This window comes from Gallus gallus, chromosome 20 (genome assembly GCF_016699485.2).
Source record: "Gallus gallus isolate bGalGal1 chromosome 20, bGalGal1.mat.broiler.GRCg7b, whole genome shotgun sequence".
Classification (NCBI taxonomy): domain Eukaryota; kingdom Metazoa; phylum Chordata; class Aves; order Galliformes; family Phasianidae; genus Gallus; species Gallus gallus.
In genome coordinates this window covers 1,372,281-1,387,238 of record NC_052551.1, presented here as the reverse complement: position 1 = coordinate 1,387,238, position 14,958 = coordinate 1,372,281, and the positions used below count along the sequence as shown (strand labels likewise).

At 46.3% G+C, this 14,958-nt stretch overlaps 1 protein-coding gene across 1 annotated transcript; it reads right to left on the bottom strand.

The window, feature by feature from the left end:
* Positions 1-3,487: 3,487 nt before the first annotated feature.
* Positions 3,488-14,927, bottom strand: NFS1 (NFS1, cysteine desulfurase). The gene is made up of 13 exons (NM_001030847.2): positions 14,809-14,927; positions 14,668-14,735; positions 14,427-14,543; positions 14,129-14,212; positions 13,182-13,334; positions 12,092-12,185; positions 10,536-10,670; positions 9,286-9,443; positions 7,732-7,837; positions 7,473-7,554; positions 6,059-6,142; positions 5,844-5,933; positions 3,488-5,220 (listed from the first exon to the last, which is right to left on the bottom strand). The coding sequence occupies exons 1-13, from the start codon at positions 14,909-14,911 to the stop codon at positions 5,157-5,159; spliced, it is 1,338 nt and encodes a 445-aa protein (NP_001026018.2). The 5' UTR covers positions 14,912-14,927; the 3' UTR covers positions 3,488-5,156.
* Positions 14,928-14,958: the final 31 nt, after the last annotated feature.

Below are 14,958 nucleotides of genomic sequence, written 5' to 3'. Positions count from 1 at the left end.
ATTGCTTTTGCTGCAGCAATGACCCTTCAGTGGGCAGGGGTAGGGCAACAGAAGGACAGTGCTGAATACTGGAAGAAAGGTAGGAATGTTGGTTTTCTGTGCAACACGTTGAGTTACATCATTGCTTCGTGTTGTTGAAACAAAGCCTGCATGAAAGATTTCACAGATTGGCAGAACAGTCAGGGTTAGTGGGACCTCTGGGTCCATCCAGAGCAATATATCCAGCACCACATGCAGATGGCTTTTGAAGACCTCTGAGGAGGAAACTCCACAACCTCTCCAGGCAAAAGCACAGAAGTGCTTCCTAACATCCAGAAGGAACCTCCCAGTTTGTCAGCTTGTGCCCATCGCTTCTTACCCACCTCTGGGCATCACTGAACAGAGCTGGGCTCCATCCTCTCTGCATTCTCACTTCTGGTATTTGTGGACATTGACAAGACCCTCTCTTCTCCAGGCTGAGCAATCCCACCTCCCTCAGCCTCTCCTCATAGGAGAGGTGCTCCAGTCTCTTAATAAATATGTGACATTTGCTGCATGAACCAGCAAAAAAAAACAACCAAACAAACAAAAAAACAAAAAAACAAAAAAAACCCTACAACCAACTGATAAAATCCTCCCTAGATTTGTTCTAGACTGTATCCATACCAAATCCACAAAAGGTGCTGCTGAGCGAATCCCTACACCCCAGCCAGCTGCTGCACGTCAACAGGGTCCCTGCAGACTGAAGCCAGCACCTCAAACGTTATTTGTCTGTGCTGCACTTCAGCTGGAGCAAAGTCTGGCACGGATGTCTGTGATTAGGATTACCTCCAGTGAGCAGATCTTGGTGTCTTCGCAGTCATAGCCAAACATTCACAAGGACTGAACTAAATGTTCTCTCGAGAACACTTGAAGAAAATGTGTTTGTAGTGTGGATTAAAAGGAACACAATCCTGGGCTGCTATTAGCAGCATGCCAATTGGCCAAGGGTACCCAAGATGGGTTGGCAGCATGATGCAGTCAGACACCAACAACAGGGAAAAGAAAGCAGTACATTGCCTCTGGAAAGCAAAGTACTTGTAGGCAGGTTAGAGAAACAAGGACCACTGGTAACAACATCCAACATGCACCCTCATATCATGCATGTGACAGATAAGCAGAGAAAATTATATTGTAAGGATGCGAATTGTGTTTACTGTGTACTAAGAAAATTCTGAAATAGAGATGGTTTATCTGTGCCCTCTGCTTGAGCTAAAACTGAAGTAGGATGTTAGGTATAGAAGTGGGGGGAAAAAAAACCAACACAGGGCACTTTAAGGTAAAGCTTGATAGAACCATTATCTGCTGTGCCAGTTCCACATGTGGAAGAAAAGTATTTTCTCACTGCATTATTGTTCTGCTACACTGTTAGTCTGGAAACATCACCCTAACTCCCAGGCTCCTTGCTCCTCCAGCACACCACAGATACCAATCCAAAAAACAGCATCTGATCCTACTCATCCCGCTTTACATGGGCACATCTTTGATGAATGGGTTACTTCAAATGACTTGTACTACTTTGTGTTTTCCTTTGTTTTTCCTTGTGACCACCACGTGCCAGCTGCACGTTTCAATTGTTCCCAGATCATTTCTATAAATGTTCAGCAGAAACAATCCTTACAGAAACTTCCCGAAAACTCTTTTCTTTTCATTCCTCATTCATACCTATATTTGTAATGTCAGTCAGCTATTTGTTCCTTATTGATTCTGTGCAGTAACTTTGAAGACGCCTCGCCTCCCTAGAATAAACCCCATATTTCAGTGTTTTACTACACCTACTTAGCACAAAAACTCTTAGCTCTGAAGTAGAGCTTTACTAGAGCATCCTGTACCAGCTTTTTTTCTGCTCTTTCGGATAAAAAGATGAGGGGAAATGGCCTCAAGTGGCGCCGGGGCAAATTTAGGTTGGATGTCAGGAAGAACTTATTTACAGAAAGGGTGGTTAAGCACTGGAGTGAGCTCCCCAGGGAGGTGGTTGAGTCACTATCCCTGGATGTGTTTAAAAACTGGATGCAGTGCTCAGGGACATGATTTAGCTGAGGGTTGTTAGAGTTAGGGTAGTATGGTGTGTATATATCATATAGTATATGCAGTTGGACTTGATGATCTTTAAGGTCTTTTCCAACCTGAGCAATTCTATAGGCGTGCGGAAGATCAGCCGTCAGAGTGCTCAGTTCTCCCAAGCATTCAGCTTGTCCACTTTGAAAAGTGACCCTCACTTCTTCCCCTGTGGGAGCACATCCAGTGTCCTGAGTTTTAATCAAAACTATCTTCAGTAGTGATCTCTTAGACCAACTCTGTGGGACTCAGCTTTGGGAAACTGCACCTTTTCAAAGCACAGAGCATACATAGAGCAAAATCAATTTGAACACAGTGAGAGTGTGATTGAAGTCACACCACAGAACAGTAGTTCAGTCAATCGGGCAGATACAAGATTCAAAATGAGGCCACTATTTTGCTGGGAGCAATAGCTTTTATGTTAATTTTTCATTTTTAAAATCTAATGATTTTTGCCTGCCTGCATAATATTATCAACAAACCTTTAACTGTTTTTCCTTCCACAAGTCTAACACAGCTAATTCCATATGATCTTCCCCGGGAAATGCTAGCTTAGCAGTTAGGCAATATGTTCAATCAGCTTTTACAAGTGCTAAAACCAATCAAAGAGAATTTATCTGTTTTTTTTTGCATACTGCCTAACCCTTTCACACCACTGGATGTCTATTCTACTCCTGGACATTTGTTCTATTCTTACTGATCACACTGTCTCAACTTTCATGACATCTACAGAGCAATGACACTAAATCCACACCTTTCTTACCTCCTACTATTAAGTTAACGCCCTGTAGATGGCTTCAATTAACCACGAAGAAAGCCCACAAAATGCAGATACCTCAAATTGTAAATATCCCTTACAAAGAAATTCACTTCCCTACAAAATGCTTTAAGTGTGTTCAGTGGTGTGCAAATAGATACTCAGCATTACTACTATTTTGTACTCTCATGGGTGAGAGTTATCTCCACTATTAATTATTCCTCTTCTTGACCTACTTGCATTTTCAAACATTGTTTAATAGTGTAAATGAGTTGCCCAAACCTTTACACGTAGCATTTATATATGATAGTACATGAGAGGCACAAAGGACCTTCACAATTTGCATTCCCTTTTCTCCAAGTAATCACAACCAAAGCTAGGTGAGTTTTAAAAATATATGTTAGGTCAGGTCAGACATGAGGTTTGAGAGGAACGTCTCAACAAAAGTCAAATGTCAGCTTGATGAGAGAAAGAGCGTGTATCAGTGTTCACAAAGAAACTTGTCTGCCTCTGGCATCTGATGAGAGACTGCAACTTAGCAACTTACTGATCGTGCCCAGTGGTTGAGCCAGAGAATCCCCAAAAATAGCGCTCTAATTTTTTTTTTCTTGATTTACTTCAACTTTATAATTACCTACAAAAACTCAGAGTAGCCAAGTTTAAATCTTATCTATATTTTTATCATCCATGAAACACAAAGAACACATTCATAAACATATAGCTCTAAAACATGCTGGGAATTCTTATCACATGCTTAACCCAGAAACCACACATGGCCCAAAGATAAAATATAATACAAACAATGCCTCTAAAACCTAGTTATGCATATGAGAGCTTTAAAAACATGGTGATGAAACATAAGGTGCCAGTGGTACGATATTAAAACTGCTAAAGCTAGTAATTTCAAATAGAACGATTCAGCATTAGCTTTGCATTACAACCAAATCTGTCCTTCTTAACAGAAAAACAATTCTGTAATTCAGTCTGCTGTGTGAGACTTAGCTTCAGCTTTTCCATACAATGCTTCATCCTCGAGGTAGATACTACTCAGAACTGATGACATACTGTCTATAATGTATTAAATTCAGCATCCATCAACCAAGAAACTAATTTGAGAGCAGTCTGCTTATGCAACTGATACAAAGGCACTTCATAATACAAGGTTAAGTTTCCTACTGGAAAGATCACCAAAGGTATGAAAGGAGAAATACTGACATGAATTCATCTAATCAAACCCATTTTAATAGACACTCTTCACCAGCATTCGCAGGGAATGGATTCCCATGGAAGTCTCTAACAAGACAGGTTAGCTCTGGTACACAAAGAAAAAACTCCAGAGCCACATGTTCCTACCTACTGACAAAACATCCAGGTTCACCCACTGAGCAAGACTCCCAGAAGTGACAGAAGCCAACTGCCCATAGGAAAAGACTGCAGCAGTGGCAAAGGACTCAGTGCAACGGAAAAAAAGCAAAACTAGAACAAAACCAGAAGACATTGTACATTAATTATGTGCTTCCCCCCTCCACCAATGGAGTACCAACTAAACCGGTACTGCAACTGAAGCTGGCATATTCTGTGTCCTCCTCTCCCAGTCATTCAAGTTTTCTTTCTTTACTGTGTAGAAAAAAACAAACGGAGGGGACAGCAAAGTGCATTATAATGGCATCCTAAATTCTGCAACACCATGCAATGTTTTGTATTAAAGCACACTGGTCTGTACAAGCAGCACACACACACACAAAAGAGGAAAAACTATTAAATTTTAGGGGTAAAAAAAAAAAGAGTTCATAACTCCACATACAACTTAACTGTGAAGGCACATAGCCACAGTGAGGCATCCCTTTCCTCTAGAAATGCCAAACTTCTTCCTACATAACAAATTCTCATGACACATCTAAGCAGCACAAAAACATCTGCAGTTGCAATGCTGCTTGCCTCTAGAAGAGCCAGCAGCCTGGCAACAGGTCTGTGCTGCAAACAGAACAGCAACACAGGATGTTTTATGCTGAGAAGAGCAGTCTCTCACCAGGATTCCACAATTTCGTTTTTTACACTGCAAAATACATTTTCAAATAGAATACATCTCAGCATAAATTGCTGTGTATAAATATAAATGCGACAGCTGTTGTATCATCCTGCCTTTCTCCAGCATACAGACTACTTTAATTTTTGGCTTCTTAGGCTGTTATCAGAAAAGGTAGCTTTCCATTCAAATTGCAAATGATAACAAGCTGAGATGTGCTGCACAATTTTGTTCAGGAATGTACAGAAAGTGCATCTTAATCCACTTCTATCTAGTCCATGGATAGAGCTCGTTTTCTCAATGCTGACTCCATTTAATGCTTTTGAGGTCAATTCCGTCCTGCACCATTTCCCAAAGAGGGCTGTAAAGAAGAAAGAAAAAAATGAGTGCTATCTAAAATGCAAAGGACAACAATATCAACAACAATAACCCAACAGGCAACATCATCAACCACACAACAAATTCAGATGTATCTATCTGCCTTGCCTTCTGGAAGTCAGTGAATTCCACATGATGAATCTCCAGGGTTGTACTCAGACAAAAGACAAGAAGGGGAGAAGGTAGGATCTCACTTCCTGCTCCCACTTTAGGTATGAAGTACACTTTCTTAGAGACTGAGCCCTCACATTTGACACTGCCCAGATAAGTTGGAGATCTTTCAGTTTCCCCAAAATAAAACAGAGTGCATACACGCAGTAATACTATATCTGGCTTATAAACTTGCCACTTTTCATGCTTGCCCTACTCACATTATTTCCTCATATGGATAGGCTTTGGGAAATGGTTTGTTGACAGGTTTGTTTGCTTAAACATTTTTCACTACTGTTAAGATCGAGCCCACTACACACTCTGGCAATGCTACTTCTTTGTGTAACATAGATACCAGCAGGTTTTGAAAGCAGACAATTTCTTTCAATTAAATCCAGTTCCTCAAATGATTACCATACCTAAGAAGTCTTTAAATTCAATAAAAAGATGGCTCACCTCATTTCCCTCAGCCTCTTAACATGCTGTATGCATTTCTGCACCGTATAATCTATTTCTTCTTCTGTAGTGAAACGACCAATGCCAAATCTAAAACAAAGGAAAAACAACACTAATTGAAATAGAGTGCACGTGGACGAGTGAAACAAACTCACCATGAATTTTCAGCAGAAAAGTAACATATCTGGAAGCAATAGGAAAATCACTCCACACACCTTATAGAGGAGTGAGCCAAGTCCTCATCCGCTCCGATTGCCCGCAAAACATATGAAGGCTCCAGAGAAGCTGATGTGCAAGCACTAGGGAAAGGGAAGAAAGGCCAATCTCACACTTAAGTTCACACATAGATGCTACACTTCACTAATCTCCAACACAGAACATGTCACTTGCACATTTAATACTATTAACCTTTACGACAATTGATAGCAGGTTCCTCACCCTCTTGGAAATAACCAGTGAACACAAGGAGACAGGAGCAAGGGGAGTTGCATTTCTGCTGCTAAAGAATGACAGGAGCAGACGTGACATGGAAATGAAGGGTAAGTAAGTTAGGAAAGAAGAGGAAAGAAGGGAATGCATAGATAACACTGTGCATTAATACCGTGCCAAATGGAAGCAGCAGTACTGCAGCTCAAGAGGTAGCTGAAGTAGAAGCTGTGCAAAGAAGGTAAAAGAGCCAAGGCAGAACCACCCGGGGAAAGCAACATACCAACAGGAACGTGAAACATGAAAAAAAGATTTCACAAGTTGCTGCCTGGCAGCAAAACAAAGCAATAAAAAACAGCGCACAGAGGAATCTGCAGCAAGATGGCCTAGTGATGGTAGTGAGGACACAGAACCTCCATCCTCGAGCAGTAGGCTAAACTGGCTACGTGGTGTTACTCAATTTGAACAGGGAGCAACTTGCAGCACCAACCATACTGCTGCTTAAAACAAGTGCACGAAGCAGAGCCTCAGAACAGATTTTCACATTAAAGAAGCGTTGGCCTTCACAGTCATGTGAAGACTTGTTCTCCTTGCTCACAATACCAACATATTTCAAATTGAGATACGCGCTTCTGACTTTGTTCTCAGAGGTGAGTAAAGGAAGGCACTTCATTAATTTCATCGTAAGCATGAAGCTGGTCTTAATAGCAGAAATGTTGCTCCCGCAGAGTCAATACAGCTCTCTAAGAGTGTACTAAGAGTTTCCTTTCTACTTTTGCATTAAACACAGGCACTATTAACTAAGGTAATTCAGATATTTGTCCTCATGAGATACTTGTTATGATCTGCCACCTGTGTGAAATGCTGCTGAAGGACAGAAGCTCCAATGGTGGCAGCCTTTAGAACGAACGTCACAGTCGGTTACAATTTAAGTCCACTCAGATAACACAAAACAAGTCTGCAAAGCTGGCAGGTAGGAATTTCTGCTTTTTTTCCCATTCAGGATGAGTAAATTTGACCTTCATTTGAAACGTGCTGCTTCACAAAAACACCATCCCAGAATGCAGTCAATGCCAGGCTGAGTCACCAACCAACCAACCCAGCAAGTACCGGGCACAGAGCAGATCCCTCTTTGTAAGTCTATTAGCAGACGTTATTCTCTCTCCAAAATATACTGCTTTCCTTCCCACACATCCCACATACCTTCCTGAAGATAGAGCCACATCTTTCAGAGCCATGAGAAGACTCTCCCCTTCCACATACGCAAAAGATAAATTGATGCATCCTACAAAAAATAAATGAAATAGAAAAAAGGAGAACTCCCATCAGATGAAATGCACAGTACATCATATACCACACAGCAGTACTTGCACCATGTCTAACTAAGTGCATTACTCAGCCATGACCATTGATACCAAGGAGTCAGCCGTTTCTAACAGGGTTAGGGCTCTTCTAGCACTACCTGGATAACGATGCTCTCTGTCTCCATTCATAACCACATCAGGAACTTCACTCAGTATTTTCGTAACGAGCCGTTCTGCCAGCTGTGAGATTCGCTTATGGTCATACTAGCAAAGAAACCAAAAAAGAGAGCAAAATAAGGAACAGCACGTGTCTGAGCTCACTGAAGTGCTCATGCCACCAGCCGTACACGGACTGAAGTAGATGGGTGTGGTTATATTACATCTGAACCTTAAAAGGGAAACTTCAAAACTCTTACTCTACAGACTGTTAAAAAAGAGAATTGCCAGTTTGGTGCTGGCTAATTCAGCCTTCAAAACATTACAAATCATTCAGAAAGATCTATCTACAAACAAACAGCCAAACTGTCTCTCACAGATGTGCCAAGTTTTTGTGCTTAAATACAAGCTAGGCACATGACATTAAATGACCTATCTTGCAACACAACCAAGGGCATGTATTATGGTAGAAGTGCCCCTTACTTGCCTAGGAGCTTTCAAGGTGTATTACATAAAGCCTGGACTCACAGTGAGTCATCACATGATGGCAGGGTTGTGAACTCAACCATCACGTGACTTCACGACATGTAACCTCCACAATGAGAGCTGCCCGTGAGCAGAGTCTCATTCTAGACTAAAAGCAATGTCACTTGCACTAAAAAAGCAGTAAGGTATGGTACCAGCTCCACTGCTCAGAAATGGACAGACACACACATGTAATTCATACTTGCTTACAACAGCCTGGTCACATTTTCCAAAAAAAAAAAAAAACCCCCCCCCAAAAAAAAAACCTTTAAGAGGAAACAACATTTCCAATATGTTTTCTTTTTAAATGCCAGAATCCTGACAGAGCAGGAAAAGACTCCAGATGTGGGGCTCCTGCAGCACTGAGGCTCTGCGGGCTCCCCAGCTTCCACCAAGGCTCCAGTAACCGCCAGCCCAGGTGGCGGATCCCTGCCCGCCTCCACCCGTGTGTACAGATCCGTGTCCCACCAGCAGCACACACAGCCTTAAACATCAGAACTAGCAAATAGAATGTTTTGATCAAGCAAGAGCTAAACAACAACCCACCGTTAAATTATTAGATGCAAAGTTCCAGCAAACCTGAACTTACATGCATTTAACAGAACCATATAGTGGTTTGGGCTGGAAGGAACCTTTACAGTTCATCTAGTCCAACAGAACAGTGGACTAGAAAGTGTCCTTGTTTCAATACATGTTAGATAAGCATGATTTATTCAGCTTCAGAGGGGCTGCAATACATGTGCAGAACAGAGGGACGAGTACAAGCACTTGGAGCTGTATTTCACTGAGATCATAAATCTGTTGCAGAAAACCAAAATTCAAACCACTTCAAGAAAAAAAAAAAGTTAAGAAAGCTGAAAATCACCTCCAGTTACACAGAAACTTCCGGCCCTGAAGATCCGAAGCTGTTACTTAACGCCACGATCATCAACAATCATGTGCACACACACAGAAGGACCGACGGACCCCAGGCTGCAGCCCGCCCTGTTGCGTTACTTTCTGGCTGGGGCCGGGCGCGCCCTCCCACGTACCTCCATCTCCTCCTGTGCCACTTCACACGCCGCCCCCAGGCCCACAGCCAGCGGTGTGGGCACAGTCCCGGATCGCAGCCCTCTCTCCTGGCCTCCCCCGCTCTGCAGGGGTTCCAGCCGCACGCGCGGTCGCCGCCGAACGTAGATGGCACCAACCCCTGGAGGACAAGGAAGGCAGCCGGATGCATGCAGTACACATCCACAGTTCTGGAGTTATGAAAAGGGACTCCAGGATCGGGAAGCGTTTGTTTCCACAGCAAACATATACTTGGACACCTCACAGGGGAAAAATGCAGTGAACACATACAGGAGCACAATGCTTTCTAGAGAGTTTGCTCCCACCATTCATACAGCTCCACGGCTGCATCCCCACAGCTTCTGACGTGGGAGGAGCTCAGCTGCTCCCAGAACTCTTCAGCACCTCGAGGCTCCATACCGCCCGCACTCCTGACAGCCCCTGACATCATGAAGTTCAGCCCTTTGCTCCACAACTTCTATGCACAGATATCTCATTCATTGAGGTGCCCATACTCGATTTCCACCTCAAAGCTGCAGAACTCCTTTCCCTGGATTAGCAGGCCAGCCACAAATCCCACGAGGCCTCCCCTCAGCCTTTGGACTTCTGTTTCCGAATAACATACAGAATACGGCAAAGCTGATTTCTGCCTCTGTACATCCTGTGTGACAAAGTACATGGACTGCAACAGTGATAACAACTAAACTTCTACTGCTTGGGAGTCGGCCACAACACCCACAGCTGCATTTTAAACCCCACTCTGCAGAGAAGTACAAAGAGGGATGAATGGGATGGGATGAAGCCACTGGGAGCAGATGGCCAAAATCACTGACATTAAACTTTCCACTTACCTTTTGATCTCCACGTTGTAAGTAGCACTTGGATCTAAACTTAGCCCCACAACTCTGTGGTATTTCAACCACTGCAGCATAAAAGCTGCTTCATACCACTCAGAAGACCCCCAAAGAGCCACTCATGCTAACACTACCACCATTACAAGATACCATTTCTTCCTTTGGTGAAGCCAGCTCACAACCCACAAGCACTGAAGAAGACCCAGCAGCACTGCCGGACCCACTGCAGCGCCAGCCCCTCCCAGGCCAAAAACAAACCACTGCGGTTTAAGTACTGGTAACGTTCATTAGGACAGACAGGCTTGACTTTCTACCTTGTGCAGTTATTTCTTAAGGCAAGCATGAAAAACAATTCTTTAGAAAAACACTTCAATGAATACCTTTGGGCCCATAAATTTTATGGCCGCTGATGCTCATTAGATCAATTTTCGAGTCATTGACGTCCAGAGGAATTTTACCAACTGCTTGTGCAGCATCCGTGTGGAAGAAAACCTGACGTGCGCGGCAGATCTCACCTGGAAGAAAACACACAAAAGCAAGAAAGAAAAACATTATCTCACCTAACTGTTATGATCCCAATGACTCCAAGAATGAATCTAAAGCAGCAGTTTGTAGCAGCGATTGGTCCTGAGGTGACAAAGGAAGAAATGCATATTGTCACATCTCTTTTACAGTTCAGCCAAGTGCCTGCAGCTGTTCAGAAGCTATCCGACTGCTGGGCAGCTTCAGGCAGGAGACGAGGCAGGGCTATGGTGAGTTCCTTCAGCTGAAAGTTAAAAGGTCTTCCACTGCTAAGAAGTGGGATTGTTTCCAAACCCACACCTGCCAAGGCACGGCCCTGTTTAACTACAGATGGCTGAATGGGACACCCAAGCTTTTCCAGAGCTGGACTAAATTAAGTTTTCCTCCTATTTTTCTTCTCAACATCTGTCTACTACAAGCTTACTCTCATGCCTATTCTTGCCAAGAGCAAGTGACGTTAAAAACTCTATTGCCCCAGTACATTTTACAGGACTCAGTTCCATGCTCAGAGCATAAACTAATTAGTGGCATCTCAACTCACTCAAGTCTACTATCAAGTATTTTTCGCATCCAGAGCTCAAATACACCGCAGGACAAGGAGATAAAAACCAAACCACTCATCTTCCACAGAGCCTATATTTCACACAGACACATCCCACATTTCTCTGGGCAACACATTTGACATTATCTTGCCAGCATGGAAAGAATTTTCTCTTGCGGTCCATTAAGAACAGCACTGCTACTGCCAACAGGAGCCCACGGCTCTCATACTGCCAGTGCCCCAGGCTAACTCTGCAAGGCCTGGACTATTCAGCTCCTTATCCAGGTGTTATGAGAACATCAGCATTTGAATGTGGGACATCTGCAACGGCCTTGGGAGTACAGACACAGGGTGACAACGGAGTCCTCGGGGCTATAAGCAACTCAGTGATGGTCAGTTACTGGTCAATAATGAAGACATATAATCATGACGACTGGGAAAACAGACCGGGGCACTCATAGTGCCGATTTCAGCACAGTAACAGAGAGAGGGAATGGAAAAAAAAAAAAAAGCAGAACCTAAGCAGGAGGGGAAACAGCTGCAGGGCAAGATAAGGCTGCCACAGCCTGGGAGCCTGGGAAAACACCTTCTAGAACCATGCAGGGCACAGCCCCGAGCCTAAACACTGCATACAAACTTAAACAGCTTATAAAAGGACAACCTGGGTACGGGGAAGGAGGATGTTCCGGGGTCACCATCACAGGAACTGCTGGCACACAACCACAGTGGGATCCTGAGAGCTACACAGGTGTAATACTACACTGCATCTAAGATTTTACATGAGGGTGTTTCTGCAGCAGTTGACTATGAATATATTACGTAAAATGGCCCAGAGTGACATCAGGTGGCCACTGGAAGCAGGTGTCTACTTACCAATGTCACGAATTGGCTGCTTCACTCCTATTTCGTTATTCACAGCCATCACAGAAACCAAGCTTGTGTCTGGCTGGAACGCAGCCTCCAGCTCCTGGTGAACATTCAGGCAGACAGAAGTTGTGACTCCAAGCAGGAAATTCATGACACACCCAACTTGCCAGCAAGCCTCAGCCCCCAGCCCCCTAACTAACACCATCAGCAGCCCCCAGGTTCCAACGAGCACAATACCCCAGGAGAGCACAGAACGCTGGCAGGAAGCGGTGTGCTAAGTTGCAATTCTGCACATCCCAGTATGCACAGTGCCACCAGACACCGTCAAGTGACCAAAGGCTTTTGCTATGTGTCTCATATATTGCCATGAACTATTTTTTCAATGAATTAAACTCCCAGAAGTCAGGATAGCCCACATCTAGACAAAGCGAGGATGACTGCAAAGCAATTGCACCACATACATGAAAGCATCACACAGAGGTGGAGTGTGCCAGCAAATTTCTCCATGAACGTCATTAACCCTTCCCTGCCTGCTGGCCTGATCCGTCCCTCTGCCCCACACACACACACACACACACCCCATCTCTCTCTGAGCTACACAGCATGTCTGGACGTAAAGCCGATGCTGTCTTTTTACAGGACATAACCGAGGAAATCAGCACACAGAACTTCTCAGTCTCAGGACTGCAGCCATCACACCCAGAAGGGTCAGTGCAGAAACCAGGAGGGAGCACGGCAGCCATTGTGCCGGCTGCCTGCAGTAGCTCTGGGCAGGAAATTCACCACCAGCTCCTGCCCCAAAGCCAGCTGCAGCCCCACCACAGCCCTCCACAGGTAGGCGACAGCTCTGCCTGCACGGAGGAGCCAACAGCAGCTGCGATGAGAGATGGGCTCTGGCAGACAAGTCTGGGGTGCCAGACAGAGCAGAAAATCCTTCTCCAAACGTGACAGATTGGAGTGTGACTCTCCCACTATGGTGTGATATTTATCGTCCTTTCCCCCTGTATTATTAAGAGGACATGAGGTCCTCTTCAGCAGCAGCCCCAAGCACAAACCTCTTTTATCTTCACCATCTTTCTGCCACTCGATAACTCACCTTCAAATCGATCAGCCCATTTTTTTGGACGGGCAGATAAGTGATCTGAAAGCCTTCAGCCTCCAAGGAGCGGCAGGAATCCAACACACACTTGTGCTCCGTCTGCATGGTAATGATGTGCTTCTTCCTGGACTTATAGAACCTCGCAACACCCTGCCAGGCACAGCACACGCACAGGAAATTCGCTGTTAGGTCGCCCAAGAGAGCAAGCTTTGTGTAGGACGCTCGAAATCAAGAAAGAAGCATGAAATCGTTAACGTGAAAGGTGTAATTACAGCAGGCAACGCCGTGAGCTCTCACGTCACCAAAGCACCTTCCAAAGCGCCCGTGGAAAAATGCCATCAGACTGAAATCCCAAACGCTGCTTCAGAACAGAAATACCTCTTACAAACCTGCTATGGAGTCACATGCAATGAGAAGCCTGAACGGCCACACGCCACAGGCTAGAGGTTAAAACACAAGCTAGTCTGAGAGAAAAGAATATCTGCAATTAGCATCTCCGCTGTTTCCTAATGAAGATACCTACTGTGCAAGCAGCAGAACTGCATTTGGTGCGCATCAGATGAGCATTCATTTTACCTCTGTGTAAAACTGAAGTCACACCCCGAGCCACGTGGTGTGCACCTGACAAAAGCCGTGATGTATTTTAAATCAGTGCTCAGGAGATTCGATCTGAGCTTCAGGGACTCGTGGGGCCAAAGGTGGAGCACAGCACCGCTTTTTGCTACGGAACAGCCCCAGCCTTGGGAAGAACAGTGAGCACAGCACAGCCCTGCGTGCAGCACGGCGTCCCGCTGCGCCCTGAGCCTACGGAGCAGAGCAGAGCGTGCAGCGCAGGCAGCGGGGCAGTCAGCTGCCGACCCGGGCGAGGCGCTGACGCTCCAAAGGGGCACAGAGCTCCTCCCGGGACTGCCTGAACACAGTACGTATCAGCACGGCCCTTTTACCTTAATGGCCATATTATTGGATTCCGTAGCCCCGCTGGTGAAAATGATTTCTCTTGGATCCGCTCCTATTAAATCCGCAACTTGCTGTCGAAAAAGAAACGCAGATTTGAGGCCGCGTGATAAAACGCAACGAATTCACCATTCCAAAGCACCGTTCTCGAGAATACATCGTAGGGCGTCCAAAGGACCGCAGGCGGCACTTCTACCGCCGCCGTCCACCGCCGCCTCCCGGCTCCGCTACGGCCGCTCCTTCCCGCAGCGCACCGCGGCCCTCCCGGCCGGCCCGGCCCGCACTCACCCGCCGGGCGCGCTCGGTGGCGGCCTCGCTCTCCCATCCGTACGCGTGGGTGCGGGAGTGCGGGTTCCCGTAGCAGCCGGTCAGGTAGGGCAGCATGCGGTCCAACACCCGCGGGTCCTGCGGGCACACACAGCGCTCAGCGCCGCTCCCCCGCCCCGCGGCCCCGCGGCCGGCGCCCTTCTTTCCCCCCCGGCGGGCGGGCGGCCGGGAGGGGCGAGCGGGCGGGGAGCCGGGCACGCACCAGCGGGGTGGTGGCCTGCACGTCCAGGTACAGCGGCCGCAGAGCGCCGTCTCCGTCGCCACGCGGCCCTGCGGAGAGAGCGAGGCGGGTGAGAGGGCCGCCAGGCGCCGTCCCGGCCCCGCGCGGCGGCCCCGGCCGTACCCGCTCCGTCCGCCTCGGTCCGCGTTCGCGGTGCCGCCGCCGAGAGCCGCCGCGGGGAGGGCGGAACCGCCCGCAGGGCCGCCAGGCACCGCCACAGCTGCATGGCCGCGGGGAGGGACGGCCGGACGGGCCGCGACGACACGGAGCCGC

What these genes read in the sequence shown, in the direction of transcription:
- NFS1 (NM_001030847.2), bottom strand. Translation starts at nt 14,911, where the DNA reads ATGCAGCTGTGGCGGTGCCTGGCGGCCCTGCGGGCGGTTCCGCCCTCC. An exon ending in CAGAGAGCATCGTTATCCAG is followed by an intron (nt 7,555 to 7,731) that starts GTAGTGCTAGAA and finishes TATTTTTTGTAG; the next exon opens with GATGCATCAATTTATCTTTT. An exon ending in GTGGCTCTATCTTCAGGAAG is followed by an intron (nt 6,143 to 7,472) that starts GTATGTGGGATG and finishes CCCTTTCCCTAG; the next exon opens with TGCTTGCACATCAGCTTCTC.